We start from the raw sequence: 21,135 nt of genomic DNA on the forward strand, positions 1-21,135 counted from the left end.
AGCTTTTCCATTTTTTCGATTGTCTAATTCAGGGAAAAGGTATAGTAAGAGGGTCTTGCACCAAAATTGACCACTGATTGGGAAGACTGCTTTGTGGTCTCAACATTTTTCATTATAGTTGTTACAGTTGATGGTGCTAAATTGAAGGAACGACACACATCTGACCAAGTTTCACCTTTCTCCATTCACCAAATAACTTCCATTTTTTCTTCATTTGTCAATGATTTACGTTATTTTTTAGTCTGTTGTCCAGACACACTTGATAACACATTTTGGGAGCATGGTGGTAGATATGGTTCAGTATTGTATCTGTATTTGAAAATACATATTAATAAAAGGAAGTGCCCTGTACCCTAGATACCAGTGCATGTTTGTCAGTTCACCTGCAGTTTTTAGTCTGTGGTTAATGTAATTTGCTTTTTCTCATTGCATTTTATATTCCGTTTTTTTGTTTAATTATTTAAATTTTTGGCTGTAGTTTATCATTTAGTATTATAGTTTTATTGAAATGTAAGTTTTATTAATGTGAGGACCATCTGTGTCTAGGAAGTCCGGCAGAGTCATGACTGATCACCACCTCCAATTGGGACCTATGAGAGGCGCAAAAGTGAAGTGGCGTAAACAGAGTCCTACCTGTATTTTTCAACTTAAAGTTTCAGCAAAATTTGTTGTGCAATGATCCAGACTTATCAACTAAGAGATATTTTTCAAGCTTAGACCTAATCAATGTTGGATGAACCGAAGAGACTTGTAACAGAGAAGAAAAATACATGGAATGCATATAAATTATCAGGTGATACAGAAGACAACAGTATATATAAACCAGCAGTTCCCAACCTTTTACTCGCGAACCCCTTTCAACATAATATTTTTAAAGCGAACCACTAAGCCCATATTCTCTGATATCGTATAATATTTCTGAATTTTTATTACAAAATATTTCCAGTACTACGTTTTTATAAGAGACATAGCATAATAATAATAATTTTTATTATTAAGTATCAGTTATACTTTGTACAGCAGTTTTTAATTGGTCTAAACTATATTTCGAACAGGCTAAGAGTAGAAAACTTGATTTTTGTCCAATGGTAGCCGACCATTTTCGTCTCTTGCCAAAACTATTGTCTGCAATTTTTGCCATCTCCGTTCCCACTTGTCAAAACAAGATGGTTCTGTTGCCACATCAGCCAAAGATAAAGCTGACCTGCTGGCATCCTATTTTTCTTCCAACTCATGTATTGATGATCTTGGTAAATCATCTCAAACCAATGCCTCTTGTGGTCTTCTGTCAAAAGGATTTTGATGAATCTGATGCTAAGAAAGCTCCAGGTCCTGATAGTATTTTTCCACTTGTTCTCAAAATCTGAGCTCCTAAACTTACTTCTGTTTTTTGCCGCTCCTAAAAAGGGTGACAAATTCCTCCCATCCAATTATCGTCCCATTGCAATTACTTCCTTTTTCTAAAGTAATGGAGAAATCAATTAACCACCAACTCCTAAACTATCTAGAAACATTCCATCTGATCAACGATCACCATATGGATTTCGTCAGTATTAATCCACTGGTGATATTCTAGCTTATGTTACCCATTTATGGACAAATTCAATGGAAAAGTTGGGAAAAGTTGAAACACAAGCAGTTGCTCTTGATATCTCCAAGGCTTTTGTTCGTGTTTGGCATAAAGGTCTTCTAAATAAGCTTCCATCCTATGGTTTGCCAGCTGTTTTTTGTAATTGAGTATCCAGTTTTCTCTCTGGCCGCTCAATGTGGGTGATGGTAGATGGGAAGGATGGTGACGATACCACTATGATACCCGCGCAGACTGCCCGAACTTATTGAAAAAGCACATGTTCCTCAGTCGTTGGCCCCTCAGTGTGGTTTCAGCATGATGGCTCTCTGTCTTCTAACTTCTCCAGTATAAAGCTGGTGTCCCCAAGGTTCAGTTCTTTCTACCTCTCTTTTAATCTTGTATATTAATGACCGACCTTCTTCCATTGACCGGAAATCTTATCCATAATTTTGCTGACGATAGCACATTGCATTACACCTTCAATTTGAAAAACCTTGCTCTGCTCAAGCAGCTTCAACTTCTTGATTATCCACTGCCAAATCCGTAAATGCTCATTTCCAGGTAATACTCCAGTGGCACAAAGATAACTTAATTTCAATCCTTCTAGAACTCAGTCTTGTCGGTCTTATATCTCTCAAAAAGGATTCTTCTGATTCTTTGTCATCTTCTATGACACTCCGATTTCTAGGCAAGATCTTGGGGATTACCCTGACTTCTAATCTCTCCTGGCATAAAGCACATTACATATATTGTTTCCTCTGCATTTAAAAAACTTGGTTTTCTCTTTTTCTCTTGGCATTACTTTTCTTCCAAACTGTTGTTGACTCTGTAGAAATTGCAAATCTGGCCTACCATGGAATATTGTTCCGACATCTGGGGTAGTGGCCCCAAAACCTCTCTCAGGCTTCTAGATCCCATTCAAAAGAGGGCAGTTAGGTTAATTAATGTCTCATCTCTAACAAAAAAAAAAAAACCCAAATTATGATATTAGGGTCACCCAAAATGGGTAGATGTAACCCATATATTTATTGTGTCTGAAACTGACTAACTCAGCCATGGAGTGAAAAAAGTCCATTAAAACTGCTCACATCATCGATGGGATTCAAATGCGGGCCTTTTCCACCCGGTGTGGAAAGGACCATGACGATACCACTGTGCTACCCCCGCAACAGTCTCATCTCTAACACTCTCTCTCTCTCTCCACTCTCTGTCTCACAGACCTTTGTATAGATACTTCCACAGGCACTGTTCTTCTAAATTGGCATCTATAATTCCCGCTCTCTCTTTCAAAGCAATCTGAACACATGTCGCAACCAGTCAACATCCTTTTACTGTTCAAGTTCAAACTCACAGAACAAACTTTTCTTCTTTCTCATTTATTCATTCAATTTCCGTTTTCTGGAACAACCTTCCTTCTTATGCATTTCCTGAAAATTACAATCAATAGAAGTTCAAGTCTAATGTCAACAAGTATCTTGTTATCAACTTTTCAACCCATGCACGATACTAAGTACTACAGGTTATAAAAAAAAAAAAAAGTACCTGTACATAACAATGGTCCTTGAGAATCAAAAAAAAATCAATAATAACTTAATAATAATATATATGTATTAATTATAATATATATAACTTAATATAATAACTTAATAATAATAATAAAAAAATTAATAATAATATATGGAAAACATATTTAACATGATATACTGTAAGACAGTAAACTAATTATAAGGAATTGTGGGAGATGTGGTTTCTTTCTTTGGTAATTCTTTACTTTTTATTTCATTTGATTTTACTTTATTGTTTATTATTAGTTATATTTTGTAGTTTACAATAATATACCTATGTAAATCTAAGCAGACACAATTATAGAATTTTCAGTGCGAACCACCGGTGGGAACCATTGATATAAACTAATCTACAATAAGGTTACAAAAAAGGCTTTCTGTCCCAGAAAAAATAATGGAGTCGCTAGTTAAAAAAGTAATGCAGTTACCTAACAGTCACACCATGGTTTTGTTAAGGGGTGATCTTGTCTGCCCAATCTGATTGGATATTGCAATGGAGTAACAACGGAAGTGGATGCTAAAAATAAATTTGATATCATATATTTAGATTTCAGAAAAGCTTTTGATACTGTTCCACACGAAAGACTGCTGTAAAAATGAGATAACTATAGCTTTAGAGGAAAGTCACTGCTATGGATAAATTGACTGGGAGAAGAGAGGGGCTGGTTATTAATGGGCACGGCACTTCTTGGAGCAGTTCCCTAATGTTTTCAATATTTATTAATGATACTGATGAAGGCTTATAAGGCCTAATGTCTAAATTTGCTGAGGATACAAAGGTTGGCAGGATGGTTAACGACAGTAATCAGCATAGTTAGCTACTGAAGAAGATCTAGAAAAATTAGGTCAATGGGCTGAGAAGTGACAATTTAAGTTTAACATTGACAAATGTGAGGTACTGCATATGGGAAGCAGTAAACCTAGAATAATATACCAATTGTGTGATATATAATTCTTTTTCGTTCTCCACACTCACGGCAGTGGAGAACGGATAAGGAGGTGTTTAGACAATGATCAGGCCACACCTTGAGTACTGCACACGGGTCTAGAAGTCTCATTTTCAGAAGGATGTGAATCTGTTGGAATGGGTGCAGAAAAAATCAACAAGATTAGTAAGAAGGAATAAAGGGTGCTTCTATCAACAAAAGCCTCAGTTCTGAAATTTGCAGTGTCTGGAGACTAGGCACCTGCGAGGTAATCTGATTGAAGTGCTGCTTAAAGCTTGGAATGGATCAAGTTATCTCCATACTGATGGAATCCTTCCTCTTGCTCAGATTACACACATGATGGAGCATAAATTCAAATTTTGGATATATATGTGCAGAAGTTTGCCTTCAGCCAGCTGCTAGTTGATTATTGGAACAGGCTTCTGTCTGGTGTTGTGGAAGTGGGTAGTCTGTATAAATTCAGGGGAGGAATAGACAAACTATTAGAAGGAATTGAGGTGATGTGGGAAGTAGTTATTTTATTTTATTTTTTTTTTTTCTTCTGATAATCGTATAAATTTGTTTTCTTGCATCATTTGCTAAAACTAAATATGAACCTCACATAAGACCTTGAAAAATGCATAAACTAACTCCTCTAATGGTGAGTAATATCAATGACTGCACAAAAACATTTTAATCGAAACGTTTCCAATATTTGGGAGCATAAATATGTACAAAGGATTTTCTATAAGGCCTGCTATTTCCAGCATGGTTAGTACAGATCCTAAAGGAGCTAACCATATGCCCAAAAAGCAACATTCACTGAAAATCTCAATAAAGCTTCTAGATAAACTAAAACACACCCCAGTTAACTAATAACATGGTTATTAGTTAACTGGGGTTTGTTTTAGTTAACACTAAAATTAGTTAATAATAAGATGTCAGAACTAATAACAGTTCTGACATCTTTTCAAAGGAGCCAAAAATGACAAAAGATATGCAAGTTTTGGCTTTTTCCTTCAAAAGAATAAAAAGCCAAAATGTGCATATCCAGCAAAATAAACCTCAACATTAATACAGGCCACCTGCACACTATGTGTCTCTAATCACAGAGGATGTCTTCCAAATAACAAAACATACCATAAGACAATCATCCAAGTACTAGGAAGCATGAGGTGTGGCAATAAAGTTTCTGGACTGTTACAATAAAAAGGACACAAAGTGAAGAAACTCAAAAATGGTTTTATTTTTATTCAGAGTATTCACCACCTGATTGAATGCACTTATTACACCATTCTAAAAGTTTCTAAAAAGAGTCAGTAAAGATGTCCAAAGAGATAATGTTCAGGTAAGCAGTTACATTTTTCTTTATGTCCTCAACATAAATAAATCTTTCCTTTGAGAGCAGTTTTCACCTTGGAAAAAAGGAAGAAGTCCGCTTGTGCTAGGTCAGGAGAGTAGGGTCAATGGTTGATCTGTACAGTGTCATGTTTCATCAGAAATTTGTCACAACAAGTGCTGAATGGATGGGGCATTGTTGTGCAACAAGAATCAGCCACCTTTTTTTCTGGAAAATTGTGGCCTTACTTGGGAAATGAGCTTCAACAGTCTTTTGAAGCACCTGTATGTAGAACACATCATTAACTCTCTCCCCTTTAGGTTTAAATTCCTTGTGAATCACACTCTGTTTGTCAAAAAACATTACCAGCATCGTACTGATCCTAGACTTCTGTAATCAAAAACTTTATGGGCCTTGGTAATGACTTTGAAGTCCACTGCTTGCTCTGGCACTTCATTTCTGAGTTGTGTTGAAACACCCAACAATCATCTCCAGTGACAATACAGCTGAGGAAATTAGGATTGCCTTGACAAGTCTGAATGAAATCTTCATATGATGACACTCTTCATTGCTTCTACTCATCCTTGAGGCCGTGTGGCACAAATCTTGCACAGACTTTCCCTTTCCCTAAAATCTTCATACAGAATTGTTGAATACAGAACTTTGACAAATTATCACTTTATCCATATCCAACTCATGTCTTCATTGTGAGGGTAAAACAATATTTTGCCTCAATTTCCTGAAATTTTTCAACTCTATCTCATTCTGAAAGGTTGACTGATGGTCACTTCTTGGGTCATTGGGAACATCATATCATCTTTGAACTGCTTGTACCATTCAAACACACTGGTATGATTTAATGTTTCATCACCATAAACAATTTTTAACATTTCATATGTTCCTGTTGCAGATTTTCCCAGTTTAAAGCAAAATTTGATTAGTGTTAATTGCTCCATTGCAAAATCATGACACAGAATGTTAACGCTACTAATAAAACTGGTTGTTACTTGCAACCCTATCAGCATACTGAACAATCTCTGTACCACCATCTGTTGGAGGAAGTTTGAACTACAACATACCACTTCTGTTTCAAACTTATTGAACATGACTGCAACAGCAACAGTCTGGGCAAAAGGACATAAGGATGGGTAAAGTCCCTTTACCCCATTTTGACATACATCTGAGAATCTGAGACCACCATGTTGAAAGACTACTCATACAAACCAAACATATGGCTATAATTTATGGATGATATTCTAGTAATATGGCTCAAGATAAACTAAAAGAGTTCAATAATTACATAAACAGCAATATCAATAGATATTCAGTTTACCTGTGACATCCATTAAGATAGAAAAGTAACAAGCAAATAACTTCAGTCTCTAGAAAAAGCACAGACACTGGCAGACTCCTTATCTACTAAGGGGCACCTTTGATCTGTATAGTAGATATACAACTCCAACAACTTCACTGCAATAAAAGCAAGAATAGTGAAACATCACATTAAGATCTCTCCAGATAATGCAGTCCCAACTTCCTTGAAAAAGAGGTATCAGAACCATCAGAAATACTAATCAAATATTATTATCTCTTCTACTTCATAAAGACAAAAAAAAAAAAGATGACACTAACAAAATTCAAAAAAATTTGGCCACATAAGAAGATCCCATGCCTCAAACATGCTCCCATATCATCTGGGAATTGGAAATAAAACTGCAAGAATATTCAAGGAACTCCATGTTAAGACAGATTTCAAAAATGAGATCAAGAACATCCAGAAAAACAGGTTCCTGAGCCTCCCCTGCCCACTTGAAATTAGAGGCTCTCTGACCACTGGCATACTAGTGTAATAATCCATATGTAGATCAATTCTTCATGAAATAAAATTTAAGGGTATCAAGAACATAATGGAGACACCACACAGGACAACATGAATAGCAATGACATAGTTCAGCTTCTCACAAAGAACAACTGTTTAATCGAAATACAAGAACAATCCTAAACCACATAAAAAAAAAAAAAGGGAATTTCTGGAATCCTTTATTAGTCAAGAATCAGAGGGAGAATCAACATCCTCCTCCCTCAAGTGGATTGCACTTTTCCAATCAGCATTTGGCAGGAAGCAAAATATGCCACTCCATATAAGCCCCTTCCACAAGAGATAAAACTGACCAAAACCAACATTACTTAACACAAAAATCTGATTGCTCAAGAATGGTGTCCAACCTCCATGACAACCAGCCATACCTTAATATAAAAGGGGAGGCAGACAGACCTCTGGGCTACAACAGCATCTGACAGTCAAACATAAGGGAAGTCAGATCTCATGTAAAGCCAGCTCACCAAGGATGTCCAACAATGTCAGGTGTCAAAGTTCACAGCATATTGCAAGAAGTTTGGTAATCACCCAATAAGACTTAACTTTGTTCATTTAGTTATTCTTCCTTCATAACATCAATCTCCTCCCTGAAATAAGTTCGACAGATTCTAGTAGGAAATATGTTCAAAAAACTCAGATATGCACTTAAAGTTCTCATCACCCTGTTTTCAAATATCATAGATTAATGACCAAAAACTAAGACCTGTAGTTGGCTTAATAATTTTTTCTATCTATTTATTTTTTTTTTTTTTCTAGAACATTTGGGAACTTTCATACTGTTACACAAGGAAGAAAGGTTGGGATGTTTCTGGAAGGATCTAGAACTTTTGGCAGAGTTCTCTAGAAACGATGTGACCTTCTAGAAACTTCTCTACTGGTATATACATGAGTGGGTTTTACAGCAAGCAAGCATTTCCGTATTTCAAAAAGTATGTGTGTTTCAGAGAGCAAGTGGTGAATAAAGTGAACAAGTGTTTTAGTGTATTAGTGCTTTTAAACAAGTGCTGTGTGCATTAACTGTGTTTAAATTCTAAATAAAAATTTATAATTTGTGTTCTTATGTGCGCATACCTCAATTATACATAAAATATGTTGCATTCTCGCTGAAATAAGCCTGCATATGCGAAGAAGTGGTATTAAAATCGCAGCCAGTGTCACAACTTGCGAGAAAAGCCTATGAACTCTATTTTGGACGTAAGGTGAAAAGACATTCATATTGGATATCTAGATAAAATATGGGCTCCAAAGATTTCCTGCAGCTCATATTCAAGGACATCAACAGGCTGGCTTAGAGGTAGTCATAAATTGATGCCATATGCTGTTCTGGTGATATGGTGGGAACCTCCAGAACCACAAACGATTGTTTCTTTTGAATGACCAAAATTTCTGCTTTTTCTGGGAAATCTAAGCATAGAGTAGAGTATCTCAACATACCTTTTGCTATAAGGTCGGTTCCTCACAATGATAAAATACCAGTGCCAACTCCACCAGAGACTTACGGACTTGATTCTGATTCAGGATCAGAAAAGGAGTCTCCAGAAAAGGCAGAACCCAGAATGAGTACAAATCCAGACTTTTCAACTCTTGATACTGCAAAGTCACATCTAATCACTTAAGCAGAACTGAACAAAAGAGGTTCAAATCAACCTCTCCAAAACCAAGGCACATTTACTAGAATCACAGCTTCAGCAGTGAAATCTTGAAAAGAGTGTCAAGGTGTCTTTTTATAGAAAGAGGCAATCTAACATAACGACCTATTACTCCATGAATGGTACTTTGGTTTAATGTGACAACGTCCATGAATTAATGAAAGTGTTACATCTGGAGCATGTCCGTGATCAGTGGAGGCTTTTCACTGATTCATCCAAGATCAGTTTGAAAGCAGTTTTACTCCATAATGGAAATAAGTATCACTCTCTAGCATTAGCCCATGCAGTTGTTTGTTTGTTTGTTTGTTATTTGGTTTTTAGGAGCATTAGCAACTAAGGCCATATTGCTCCGGAGATATGTGGTGGTCATTCCCCGACCTTTCCGCATCCTCCGTATTTGGTGGGCACGGGCTCGAACCCCGGTCTAATCAAGAAGTGTGTGTGTGTGCTACGCACTGCTACTCCTGCCCACCTGGCTATGGAGGCACCTCCCTATGCAGTTCAAGTAAAGTAAACATATTAGAACCTACAGGTTCTTTTGCAAAAAATATGCCATCAAGAAATGGAATATTTATTTATACAAATGAATATCCATTTGTATCAAGAATACAAATGGAATATATCGACCTAAAAGTAGTAGCCTTGCTGACTGGGTTGCAAGGTGGATACAACAAATAATGCTACTTTTTATGCAAGTAGGACAGCTGAGTGAAGGATTGCCACTACAGGGTAAAAAAAAAAAAAAAATGGCCAGTCTATTCAGAAACTACACCAGGCCAGAAAAACATAGCACATCCTTGTTTGGTGGATAAGCCAAAAATCTATTTATCTCCACTGTACATCAAACTAGGTTTGAAAAAAATATTTGTGAAAGCAATGGACAAAAAAGGAGGAGTTTCCTGTTTGAGGAAAAAGTTTCCTTGAATCAGTGAGGCCAAGACATAAAAAAGGGAATTTTTGTGAGTCTTCAAATCAAACTGATATTCCAAGATGAAGAATTCACTAAAAAATTAAATGCTACAGAAATAAGAGCTTGAAAGGCATTTGAAACTGCTGCCAGAAATTTTTAGGCAATGAGAAATCACAACATTACAGTGAAATTGTGGATGAGCTAATTTTAGCATACAGAGAGTTTGGAAGCAACATGTTAAAGCTTCATTTTCTACATTCCCATTTAGACCCCCCCCCCCCAAAAAAAAAAAAAAACTTGGGAGTGGTCTCCAAAGAACAGGGTGAAAGGTTTCAACAAGATATTTCTCAAATGGAAAAAAGATACCAGGGAAACTGAAGTCCAAATATGGAAGCAACATGTTAAAGCAACATGGCTGACTACTATTAGAATCTCATATAGGAGACACCAATGGATGATTGTAAATGGCAAAAAACAACAAAATATGTAAAACACAGATTTTGCCTTTTTGCCATAATATAATATAACAGATAAAAATATTTGTAAATAGAATAAGGCAAATAGACCTATTGTTCAATATTTAGTACTGTATGTAACATTTTCTTAAAATATATGAAATCTTTTTTATGACAAATTTAATTTTTGACTTTAATCCCTTCTACCTTAAAACTGGTCAGTGTTACAGCAATATGGTTGTCATATTTGAATTTAGCAACATTAAATCTACAAGAATCACTCTAAATTTTAACAGGAGAAAAAAAAAAAAAATGTTTTTTTTTTTTTTTTCAATCAGTGTTATAATCAATATGTTAAAAGGTACAGATTTTTAATGTAAAAAAAAAAAAAAAAAAATTTAATCAACTAAAGAAGACTCATAAAGAGTAGTTGGAATATGTGCTACAGTAAACCTCTGCTATTCACGGGGGTTACGTTCCTGAGAAATGCTGCAAATACCGAAAACGCGAATACTGAATTATGGCTCCCATAGTAATAAAGGAGTTCCGTTCCAAAGTATGAAATATATAAAAAAAAACTAGTCTAAAATTTTGTCTATGTATGTATTTATGTACCTTCATAATATGACTATGTACATAGACAGCACATAGTGAAATGCAAGCATATGGCATCGAAATGAAAATAAAAAACAATTTAATATTAAATGTAATATTTATTAGAAACTTCAAACAAATCTTTCAAACCAGCACCTTTGCTAGATAAAACACTTATCCCGCCAGTGTATCACCAGTTTCGCTAAAGTGTTGATAAAGGAGTTTTGCCTTTTCACGAATGATGAGTGAACTTAACGGAATTTTATTTTGAGTTCGGTCTTCTATCCACAGATTTAAAGCCTTTTCCATTTTTTCTAATTTAACATCACGAGTTACAGAGCAAATTTTTGAAGCAATTAGCGCGTTTTCACGGACACTACGGCGGATTTTTTTTTCCGATTTCTAGATTGATCGTACCGTTGACTCATTGATTTTATAATGTTTTGCCACTGAGGAGACACTTTCACAATTAGAAATTTTGTCTAATAACTCAATTTTATTCGCTAATGTCATCACCTTCTTTGATCTTTTCACATTTCCCTTGTTATTCGTAGCCATATTTTTGTACAGGTAAAAAAGAACTTGTCCACAATAAAGTCACTTTCTTTCGTTAACACACTCGAAAAAGTCTGTTTTACACTGCAAAAAGGTAGATTTATCACTTTTGCAAGCATATCAATTTATAAATTGATAAATTTATTCAATTTATAAGCATATAAATTAAAAGCAAACGAAGAAACCTTCCATGACAAGTGCATAACACATACTGAACAAGGATTAGTGAGAAACATCCACACTCGTGATTTTGCACCCCTCTCCCCCCAACCCACTGAGCCCTGTTTTGACCGGGAAATATAATTTTAGCCACACCATGTTTTTTTATGGCGGAAAATGTTCATGGCGCTTTAAAATTCACATTTTTTTAGGTTTCATTTTATATTAAATCAGCGACCGCGAATACGCGAAACCACGAATACAGATACTGCGAATAGCGGGAGTTTACTGTATTTCTAAACTTAAAATTTAATGTTAAACATTAATTCTTAAACCAGTCTAATAAAACATTTTTTTTTTAAAACAATGCACTGAATTCTTTTCCCATTCACAAGCTTTCTCCATCCTGTGTGAAATTATGCCTTTCACTGACTACATTATTGGAAGCACTTTTCCAAACTGGCTCTGAATCTTACTTTGTACAAGGAATGAAGTCAAATTCTGGCCAACACCTACCAGAAGAGCTGAGTCTGCTGTACAGACCAAAGGTGTCTCAGAATAACAAAGTAACAGTAAATAATTTACACGTCAAGTTTTTTTAAATTAAAAGAACTTTTTCCCCCAACTACCTGTGTGTCAGAATATATTTTGTCATACAGTGTTTGCAGAAACTGTACACTCCCAATGTAAAAGGAAGTTGTATATTTACTGATAAAGTTTAAACCACTATCCACTAAGGCTACCCCCAATTGATAACACATACACATTTAATGTATAATATAATATAAATGTATTTTATGATGTCAAGTTTTCTGATCTACAAATTATTTACCCAATGTTTTATGGAATGTGTTCTGCTTTCAAGATTTTAAAATAAGGCAACTCTGAGTTTAATTAGGTTGCCCAATTTTAAAATCATTACTTTTGGGTTAATCCTTGTATGTTTTTTATTAATTTTTTAAAAGTAATTTTAAATTATGGTTATAACTGACTGGTAATTTAAATTTACTTACACCACTTTCTGTCCCATGTTACTATCATCCAACTTTCCACCTTCAGCTAAAATGCCTTCAGACAGCCACCTGTGATGTAAGGGATTTTGTGGATCTTCTGATCCACTATCAGTTTCATCTGAATGAAAGAATGGTAAATTTATTAATTTTAAAATATATAATAAAACATTGTTTGTTTGAAATATGGCTGAGATAGACCTAGACAGATAACAGTATAGTTTTAATTAGTGTTATCCACTGATTCTTAATACATAGTAAAGTTTTTGGAAAATAAAAAAAAATTAACAACTCTAGTTAATAGGGTACATTAAAGTTAACGTGTGCTAAGAGATCTGAGAAACTAACTTGCAATTGTTTGAAAAGACTGCTTCGTTGCATTTTCATAAGAGAATGGGATAAATAAAGAAGGCAAAAAAAAAAAAAAAAAAAAAAAAAAACCTTTTTAAGAAGAATTATCTATCCTGAAATGCATTTTGAATAAGTAAATTTTCCTATTCAAAATGAGATGTCAATTTAAAAAAAAAGTACTTAATTAGCATTAGTTGAGGCATATGATGCAAAAAAGCAAGCTTATACAGCATCAGCCAAAAAAAAAAAAAAAAACCCTCTTCCTGTTTCACCCATCCGGTCACTCCAAATGTTTGTCTAGTTCAGCCTTAGATTTATTTAAGCTATCAACTTCCACAACAACAAATGGAAGTCTGTTCTAGCAATCAACTACCCACTGGCTAAAGTCAAACTTCCACACATCTATTCTACAACTGTCTTTCCTCAATGTGAATCTATGCCCCCTTAGGTTCTTAATCTAGGCAAGCGGAAGTATCCAGTCAGTATTCAGCCTGCTCAAACCATTCAAGGCCTTATACACCTCGCCCAGATTATCTCGCAGATGCCTAGTCTCCAGATGCTGCAACTTGTTCCCTTTTTTTCCCAAAGCGCACACCTTTGTTCCTCTCACCAATCTTGTTACCCTTCTCTGTACTCATTCTAGCAACTCTACATCCTTCCTAAAATTAGGCCTCCTTTGCCTTATACAAAGTGATAATCACCTCCTTGTCTCTGCTAGCAAAATTCCTAAATATCATTAACAAAACTCCATAAGTTTTGTTAATGATATTTAAGACTGCCCAGAGAACTTCATATCTGACTGCACAATTACCCCCAGATCTTTTTCATTCTCCACCTCCATGAGTGTAGTACCACACAGTTGGTACGATTCTCTTGGGTTACTGCTACCCATATGCAGTACTTTGCATTTGTCAATGTTAAACTTCAATTGCCACTTCTCAGCCCATCTGCCTAACTTTTCTAGATCCTATTGCAGTAGCATATTGTCTTTACTGTCATTAGCAACCCTGCCAACGTTTATATCATCTGCAAACTTGGACATTAAGGCTGATATACCTTCATCAATATCACTGATAAATACACAAAACAACGACTGGCCCAGCACCGAACCCTGGGAGACTCCGCTAATAACATTAGTCCATGTAAAGCAGTGTCCATTTATTACCACACTCTGCCATCTCCCACTGAACTATCCCTTTATCCATTGCAGTAACTTGTCCTTAATGCCATACCACTCCAATTTGTACATCAGTCTTCCATGTGCAACATTATCAAAAGCTTTCCTGAAATCCAAATATATGATATAAAAATTATTTTTTGCATCCAGTTCCATTGTGACCACATCGTAGTAGCCAATCAAGTTGGTCAGACAAGAATTCCATTAACAAACCCATGCTGTGTCTGAGCTATTACTGCTGTCTTGTCTTGGTGATCCTGTATCACCTCTTTAACCAGTGACTCCATTATTTTTCACAGAACAGAAGTTAAACTAAGAAGTCTATAATTATTTGTGTCAACCTTTGACCCCCCCCCCTTGTGAACTGGGGATACATTTGCACATCTCCAGTTTATGGGGACCTCCCCTGACTCTAAGGATGCTCTCATAATTATGGCTAAGGGCTTGCTTACTTCCCTTGCTGCCTCCTCCATTATAACTGGATAGATTCCATCTGCCCCAGGTGCCTTTCTTATGTTTAACTTCAACAATTTCTCCTTCACTTTGCTCTCCTTTATTACAAAATCATTAAGCACCCTGTTACAGTTTGATAAACTTCTGGCACTCCCCTCCATGAATAACTCCTCATGTGTGAATGTAGATGCAAAATACTCATTCAGTTTATCAGCTACTTCAGTAGGATCATCAATAATTGAACCATCTATGTTAAGTGGCCCAATATGTTTCATCCCCTTCCCTCCAGAGTATACATAAGTAAAGAACTCTTTGATGCTTTTTTCTTTGCATCCTTTGTCAACGATTTCTCATAATCTGCTTTTTCTTGCCTGACCTCCTTTGTGATTTGATAACAGACTAGCTTATATCTGCCACAGGCTTCTGTGTTGCCTGATAATTTATATGCATCACATGCATTTTTCTTTTCTTCCATGGGCCTCATTAATTCATCCAATATCCATTTACGCCTGAACCTTGAACAGTATTTCTTAGTTGGCATGAAAAGCCTAGTAGCCTCCAAGATTAAGTCCCTGAAGGCTTCCAATTTAGAATTCACTGTTGGTAACATCATCAGCTGATCCCACTGTATAGAATTTAGAAACTGCCCGAGACCACTGTAGTCACCTTTATGAAAACAAAAACCCTTCCCTTTATCCTTGATGGTAGTTACATCTTTAAGTAAATCCCACATCAGTACACTGATCACTGTCACCTAGTGGTTCCATTATCTGCAAAATTCTTAATGCATTAATAATCACATCAAGGGTATTACTCCCTCTGGTTGCCCCCTCGAACATGTTGCTGTAGAAAACAATCCTCCAATAAATCCACAAAAGTCTTGCTAGCATGCGTGACCAACTCACAAGTTCCAGTCAATATCTGGAAAGTTAAACTCCCCCATTTTATACGTGGTGAGGTAATAAGAAGATAATTTAACTTTTCAAGAAACACTCCATGTTTGTTGCCATAAATAAAGCATGTGCAGGATGTTATTAGTATGTTTAGAATGTGTAGCATTTTGTAATAGTAGTGGTATTAATAGCAATATTTAGTATTAACAGTGATGAAAGTAAGCAAACTTATGTAGCAACAATGATAATAACAAAAAAACTTTCCTATATCATCTGTCTGTCCTCACTAATAGTTTGTCTAGTTCTTGAATTTATTCAAACTACCCACTTCTACAACCACCAGATGGAAATTTTTCCAGTAGTGAACCAGCAGGAAGCAGAAAGCAAATTTCCATATGTCCTGCAACCATCCTTCAATTTGAATTTATGCTCCCTTCATGTGTGTAGTTTGAGCAACAAGAGGAATTCCATCAGCAATGAGCTTACTCCATATTTGTATTTATAAAAGTATAGTACAGTGTGAGAAGTGTACTTCTACGTTTGTGAATGGTACTATCTCTGTTTAAAAACATGAACTTGTCTGTAAGAATGACATCTCCTTCTCCTTGTTGGTTCATGTAGTCTAGTATAGATTGATTAAAATTGACATCCAGCTCTTTTTTTTTTTTTTTTTGCCCATTTTAATGGGCTGAAGGTTCTGCAGTGAGAGAGGAAAGAATTCTTCTATTTACAACAAAAGTAAACATTCAATCCTATCATGTGCTCAATATTGGATTATGGATGGTGCATTCAGAAACAGTGCCCACAATTTTTTTTTTTATCAATTATATACAATACATGCACCCATTGGTAATGAAAGCTATTGAATTCTTCCCTTAGTTTATGTGTTGATGACGAATAAGAGTGAAGAAAATGAAATTGAATTGAGAACCTGGAATTAGCTGCAATAAATGTCTCCAAAGGTGAATTCCCTAACATGTCTAATAATGTCTGTTTTTTCCACCTGGGACAATGTGTTGGAGAAAAATTCAAGCAAGGGCACTGGCATCTTAGTACTGCACTGATGAAGAATTTAGTTTACTGCTTTTACACTTGTGTGCTTTTGTGTTTATTCCTTCTGGTGAGATATACCACAAGCATTTAATGTTTTGAAGGCACATTTACCGAGAGAAGCTGGAGTAGTTTGATAGAGTGCTTTGAAGACAATTATACAGGATGTCTCAAAAATACACGGCAAAACTTCAGGAATGAGTTGTTCCTCATATGTAGACAATAAAAATATTTTATATCAACATAGTTCCGGAAATGCTTGGTTCCCGAGTTATTAACCGGAATTTCTTATCTCTCGCAGGTGATTTCCTTCATCACAAGGTACTGACAGAATCTGGTGGTTTTCCATTCTGACCATGTACTCAAATCAGTAGTAAGCAGATATGCACTTTATGTGCAGTTTGGCAGACGGCAATGCTCTGGAGGCTCATCGTTTGTACCACGAAAGGTTCCCAGACAGGAAAACGTTTGAAGGTATCCATCGCCACCTTTGTGAACATGGGACCTTTACACCTCGTGCTGCCGACAGAGGACGACCAAGACGATGCCAGGAATTTGGCATCATCTTCGCGAGTCCATGAGACGTCAATGTGAGGCCTGCATACAGGCAGAAGGTGGACATTTTGAACAATTACCATAAGGTGATGTGAACAGTTAAGTGTCCTAGACAGACCTTAAACTCAGAAACTAAGCATTTCCGGAACTATGTTGATATAAAATATTTTTATTGTCTACATATGAGGAACTCATTCCTGAAGTTATGCTATGTATTTTTGAGACACCCTGTATATATGGACGAATTAGAAGGTATATGTGTAATGGTACGGTAATTTTTGTGCTCCACCATTATGGTCCATATACGATTCCATTCAACTGGGAATTCCACGCACCCAAAACAGGGTTGAGGCTTGACAGAGAACATGGGAGTGTATAGTTGGATGAGCACATATTGGTGTATATAGAATAATCAAGGAATTTCAGAGAGAACAGCAACAAGTCGATAACCAGGTTGAATGCATACTTTGTGGTGAATCCTGTCCAAAACGCAAGAAGGCGACAGTTTAGATTGAAACGAGAATAATGACGGTTGTGAAAGATCGTGAAAATAGATCTGTGATGGATTACCTTCGTGGTATTGCGCACAGAGCATCCTTATAAATATCATTATTATATTTATGTGGTAGCCCTCGTTTTGCACTGATTCGCAATAGCTCTGATCACTAACCACGTCATTTTTATTTTTATTTATTTATTTTTGCAATTTTTTTTATAAATTGAAAGTTTCAAATTGTCAGACAAAACTTATTGACATCATACTGTGCATTCACGTGATTTAGGATAATCTGAGCCAAACAGCAATTAGCACATTCGTATCAGAGACGAGAAAGATTCCCACCCTCAAAGTAACCGCTTGTGGATGCAGGTAGTAAAGGTCCATGCGGTGAAGCATTCAGTTGGTTGTTGTTTACACTATTCACATGTGTTGGAAATTTATTACACTAACTTTTTTTATTAATTGTGCTATAATAAATTAAATAATAATAATAGCTGTGTACAGTTTTTTCCAATCATGTTATAAAGTTTTTAATTTAATAGAATAAAGACATGCCATGTCTGGTAAAAGTAGTTAATGGAATCCTAGTGCAATATTCGGAGAACAGAATCTGATGAAAGTCACCCTAATGTGTGTAGGGCTATGAATATGCCTCCATTGACTATTACTACAACTATGAATAATGCTAATAAAATAAAACAACCGATGAAAAGTGGTAAGTAAAATTCCTGGTGCCTGGAACCTAACCCTGTGATTTCCGATTGACTCCATTATAAAAAGGGTTCCATTTGCACCTCTCCCCCCAGGAACCTAAAAACAACGTAAATCGAAGGCTACCTGTATATACATAAAATGAGCCATTACTGATGGGCCAAAACATTATGACCACCTATCTAATATGATGTTGGTCCTCCATGTCCAGCCAAAACAGCTCGTACCCAGCGAGGCATGGACACTACAAGATTTCTAAATGTGCCTTGTGGTATCTGGTAACAACATGTAACCAGCAGATTATTTAACTTTTGTAAGGTCGGTGGTTGAGATGCCGCAAATCAGAGTTGCTGTTCCAACACAAACAACAGATGCTCGATGGGATTGATGTCTGGGGAATTTGGAGGCCAAGGCAATACCTGGAAGTCTTCCTTATGTTCCACAAACCAGTCTCAAACAATCCAGGCAGTGTGGCATGGCGCATTATCCTGCTGAAAGATGACACTGACAGAGGGGGAAGACCATTGCCACAAAAGGGTGTACCTGGTCAGCAATGATGTTTAGGTAGGTGGTAAACATCAGAGTGCCCGGCACATGGATGACTGGACCCAGGGTATCCCAGCAGAACATTGCCCAAAGTATGACACCATCGCCACCAGCTTATTTTCATCCCATGGTGCATCCAGGCGCCATTACTTCTCCAGGTAAATGATGCACATGTGCCCGACCGTCCACATGGTGCAACAGGAAATGTGATTCGTCGGACTAGACGACCTTCTTCCAATCACTCAAGGTCTAGTTTTGATGCTCGCGTACCCACTGTAGGCGCTGTTGCCGGTGAACCGTGGTTAGCATGAGCACTTGGAGCGTCCAGCGGCTACACAGCCCCATTTTCAGCAGGGTTCAATGTACACTGCTGAAAATGCTACATTACTCCCGTCACCAGCATTCCAATTACCAGCAAGTTGAGCAACAGTCGCCCTTCTATTGCCACATACCATCCAGGAGAACCATCGCTCATCTCGAGCATCGATGAGCCGTGGTTGTACAACACCTCGCTGGCAATTCTTGGGTTTTCCCTCTTCGGATCACTTTCAGTAAGTACTAACCACGGCTGACCATGAGCATCCCAACAGCCGTGCTGTTTCGTATATGTTCTGACCCAGTCGTCTGGCCATTACAATTTGGCCTTTGTCAAACTTGCTTAAGTCTGCTGCCTTTCCCATCTGAAGAACAAGAGTAACACTGATTAATGAAGCTCAGTAGCAGGTGTTTTTTATACTGTGTTTCGACCAGCGGCATAGTTCACTTGCAGTTGCTTCAATTTGCATAACGACTCACTGGTCAATGTTTTGGATCATCGGTGTAGATATAAAGTCATCGAAGGCTTTGGTAAATCTAGACGTTATAAGAAACAAACCTAATAGTAACAATATTTCTACACAAAAATACAAGAAGCTGGTTTGTTTGTTATTTGGTTTTTTTAGGAGCATTAGCAACTAAGGCCATATTGCTCCTAGAATATGCGGTGGTCATTCCCTGACCTTTCCGCATCCTCCGTATTTGGTGGTGATGGGCTCGAACCCCGGTCTAATCAAGAAGCGTGTGTTACACACTGCTGCTCCTTCCCACCTGGCTACAAAGGCGCACACACAAGAAGCTGGGTGACTTTGAACAGACCATCACTGAATGGGACAATGATCAGTCAATCAGTTTAAATGTACAGAAGATTCATGATCTATTATTTTGTACTAAACATAGCATCCTAAAGGCCCTTTACAGGTTCATCCTCACCTTTAATTTCGCATCTAAACATTTACTTCACCTTATAATGGACATTTGTAAATTAAAATTAAAATCCAACATCAATCTGAATAGCCAAGATAATACCACCGTCGTATTTAAATATAATACTAGCTTGGTCAGCATCAAGAATTTAAACATTATATCCAGATTTGGATATACCATACCATTTGAACTCATAGCCTTTAATTATAAACCTCTAGCCACTAATATACATAAATTTGATCTTGAGCCAGTTTCCCATGGTTGTGTTTGCCATCAGGCTAACTTCCAACCTTTTGTTGATACACACTTTTGTCATATCATAACTCCCAATTTAAATATTATACCTGACCAGGAACTAAGCAGCACTGTTGTCTTATGGCTTCCAAATACAGGTTATACTCTAAAATCAGCCTTTCATTCTTCAAAAAACAGTTATATCAGTATTTGCTCAACTTCTGTTTTAACATTTCTTACCATTATAAGATTCCCATTGAAGCCTTCCAATTATGGATAAATTCAGTACAGCCACTCCCCAACTTATGCAAGGGTTACGTTCTGTGGAACTCTACATAAGTTGGAATTTCCCTAAATGCATATGCAGCACTTGCAAATTTGATTGAAGCAAAAAAATAAATGTTTGACAAACATGTAAATAGAATTATTTATTTATTTTTTTATGTCATGCGCAGGAAAAATTACAAAAGTGTACAAAATTACAAAAAATTAAAAATTATAAAATTACAAAAAGAAAAAGAAGACAGGAACAACGTCAACAAGTTTTACCTTTCAAGCATTTTTGCAAGAATTAACTCTCCAACTGGTAAGCATGCCGCTGCAGAAGTTGAGCCGCCTCCGTAGCCAGGTGGGAAGGAGCAGCAGTGCGTAGCATACTCTTCTTGATTAGACCGGGGTTCGAGCCCATCACCACCAAATACAGAGGATGCGGAAAGGTCAGGGAATGACCACCGCATATTCCCGGAGCAATATGGCCTTAGTTGCTAATGCACCTAAAAAAAAAAACAAACATACAACAACAACAAGCAGAAG

General features: G+C 36.6%; 1 protein-coding gene across 6 annotated transcripts in view; it reads right to left on the reverse strand.

Moving 5' to 3' along the window:
* The window catches only part of LOC150078357 (receptor expression-enhancing protein 1-like), a 307,490-nt gene that overhangs the window by 50,397 nt on the left and 235,958 nt on the right, over positions 1–21,135 (reverse strand). For 5 of the 6 annotated variants that reach the window (XM_090385092.1, XM_090385093.1, XM_090385091.1 and 2 more), the window contains one exon: positions 12,615–12,732. The exons of the other annotated variant lie outside the window; for it this stretch is intronic. In XM_090385092.1, the coding sequence (XP_090241218.1) occupies positions 12,615–12,732 (118 nt within the window). The remainder of the gene's footprint in view (positions 1–12,614; positions 12,733–21,135) is intronic. 6 annotated transcript variants of the gene reach the window in all.

This window comes from Mastigoproctus giganteus, chromosome 11, assembly GCF_048544385.1.
Source record: "Mastigoproctus giganteus isolate SK-2022 chromosome 11, ASM4854438v1, whole genome shotgun sequence".
Classification (NCBI taxonomy): domain Eukaryota; kingdom Metazoa; phylum Arthropoda; class Arachnida; order Uropygi; family Thelyphonidae; genus Mastigoproctus; species Mastigoproctus giganteus.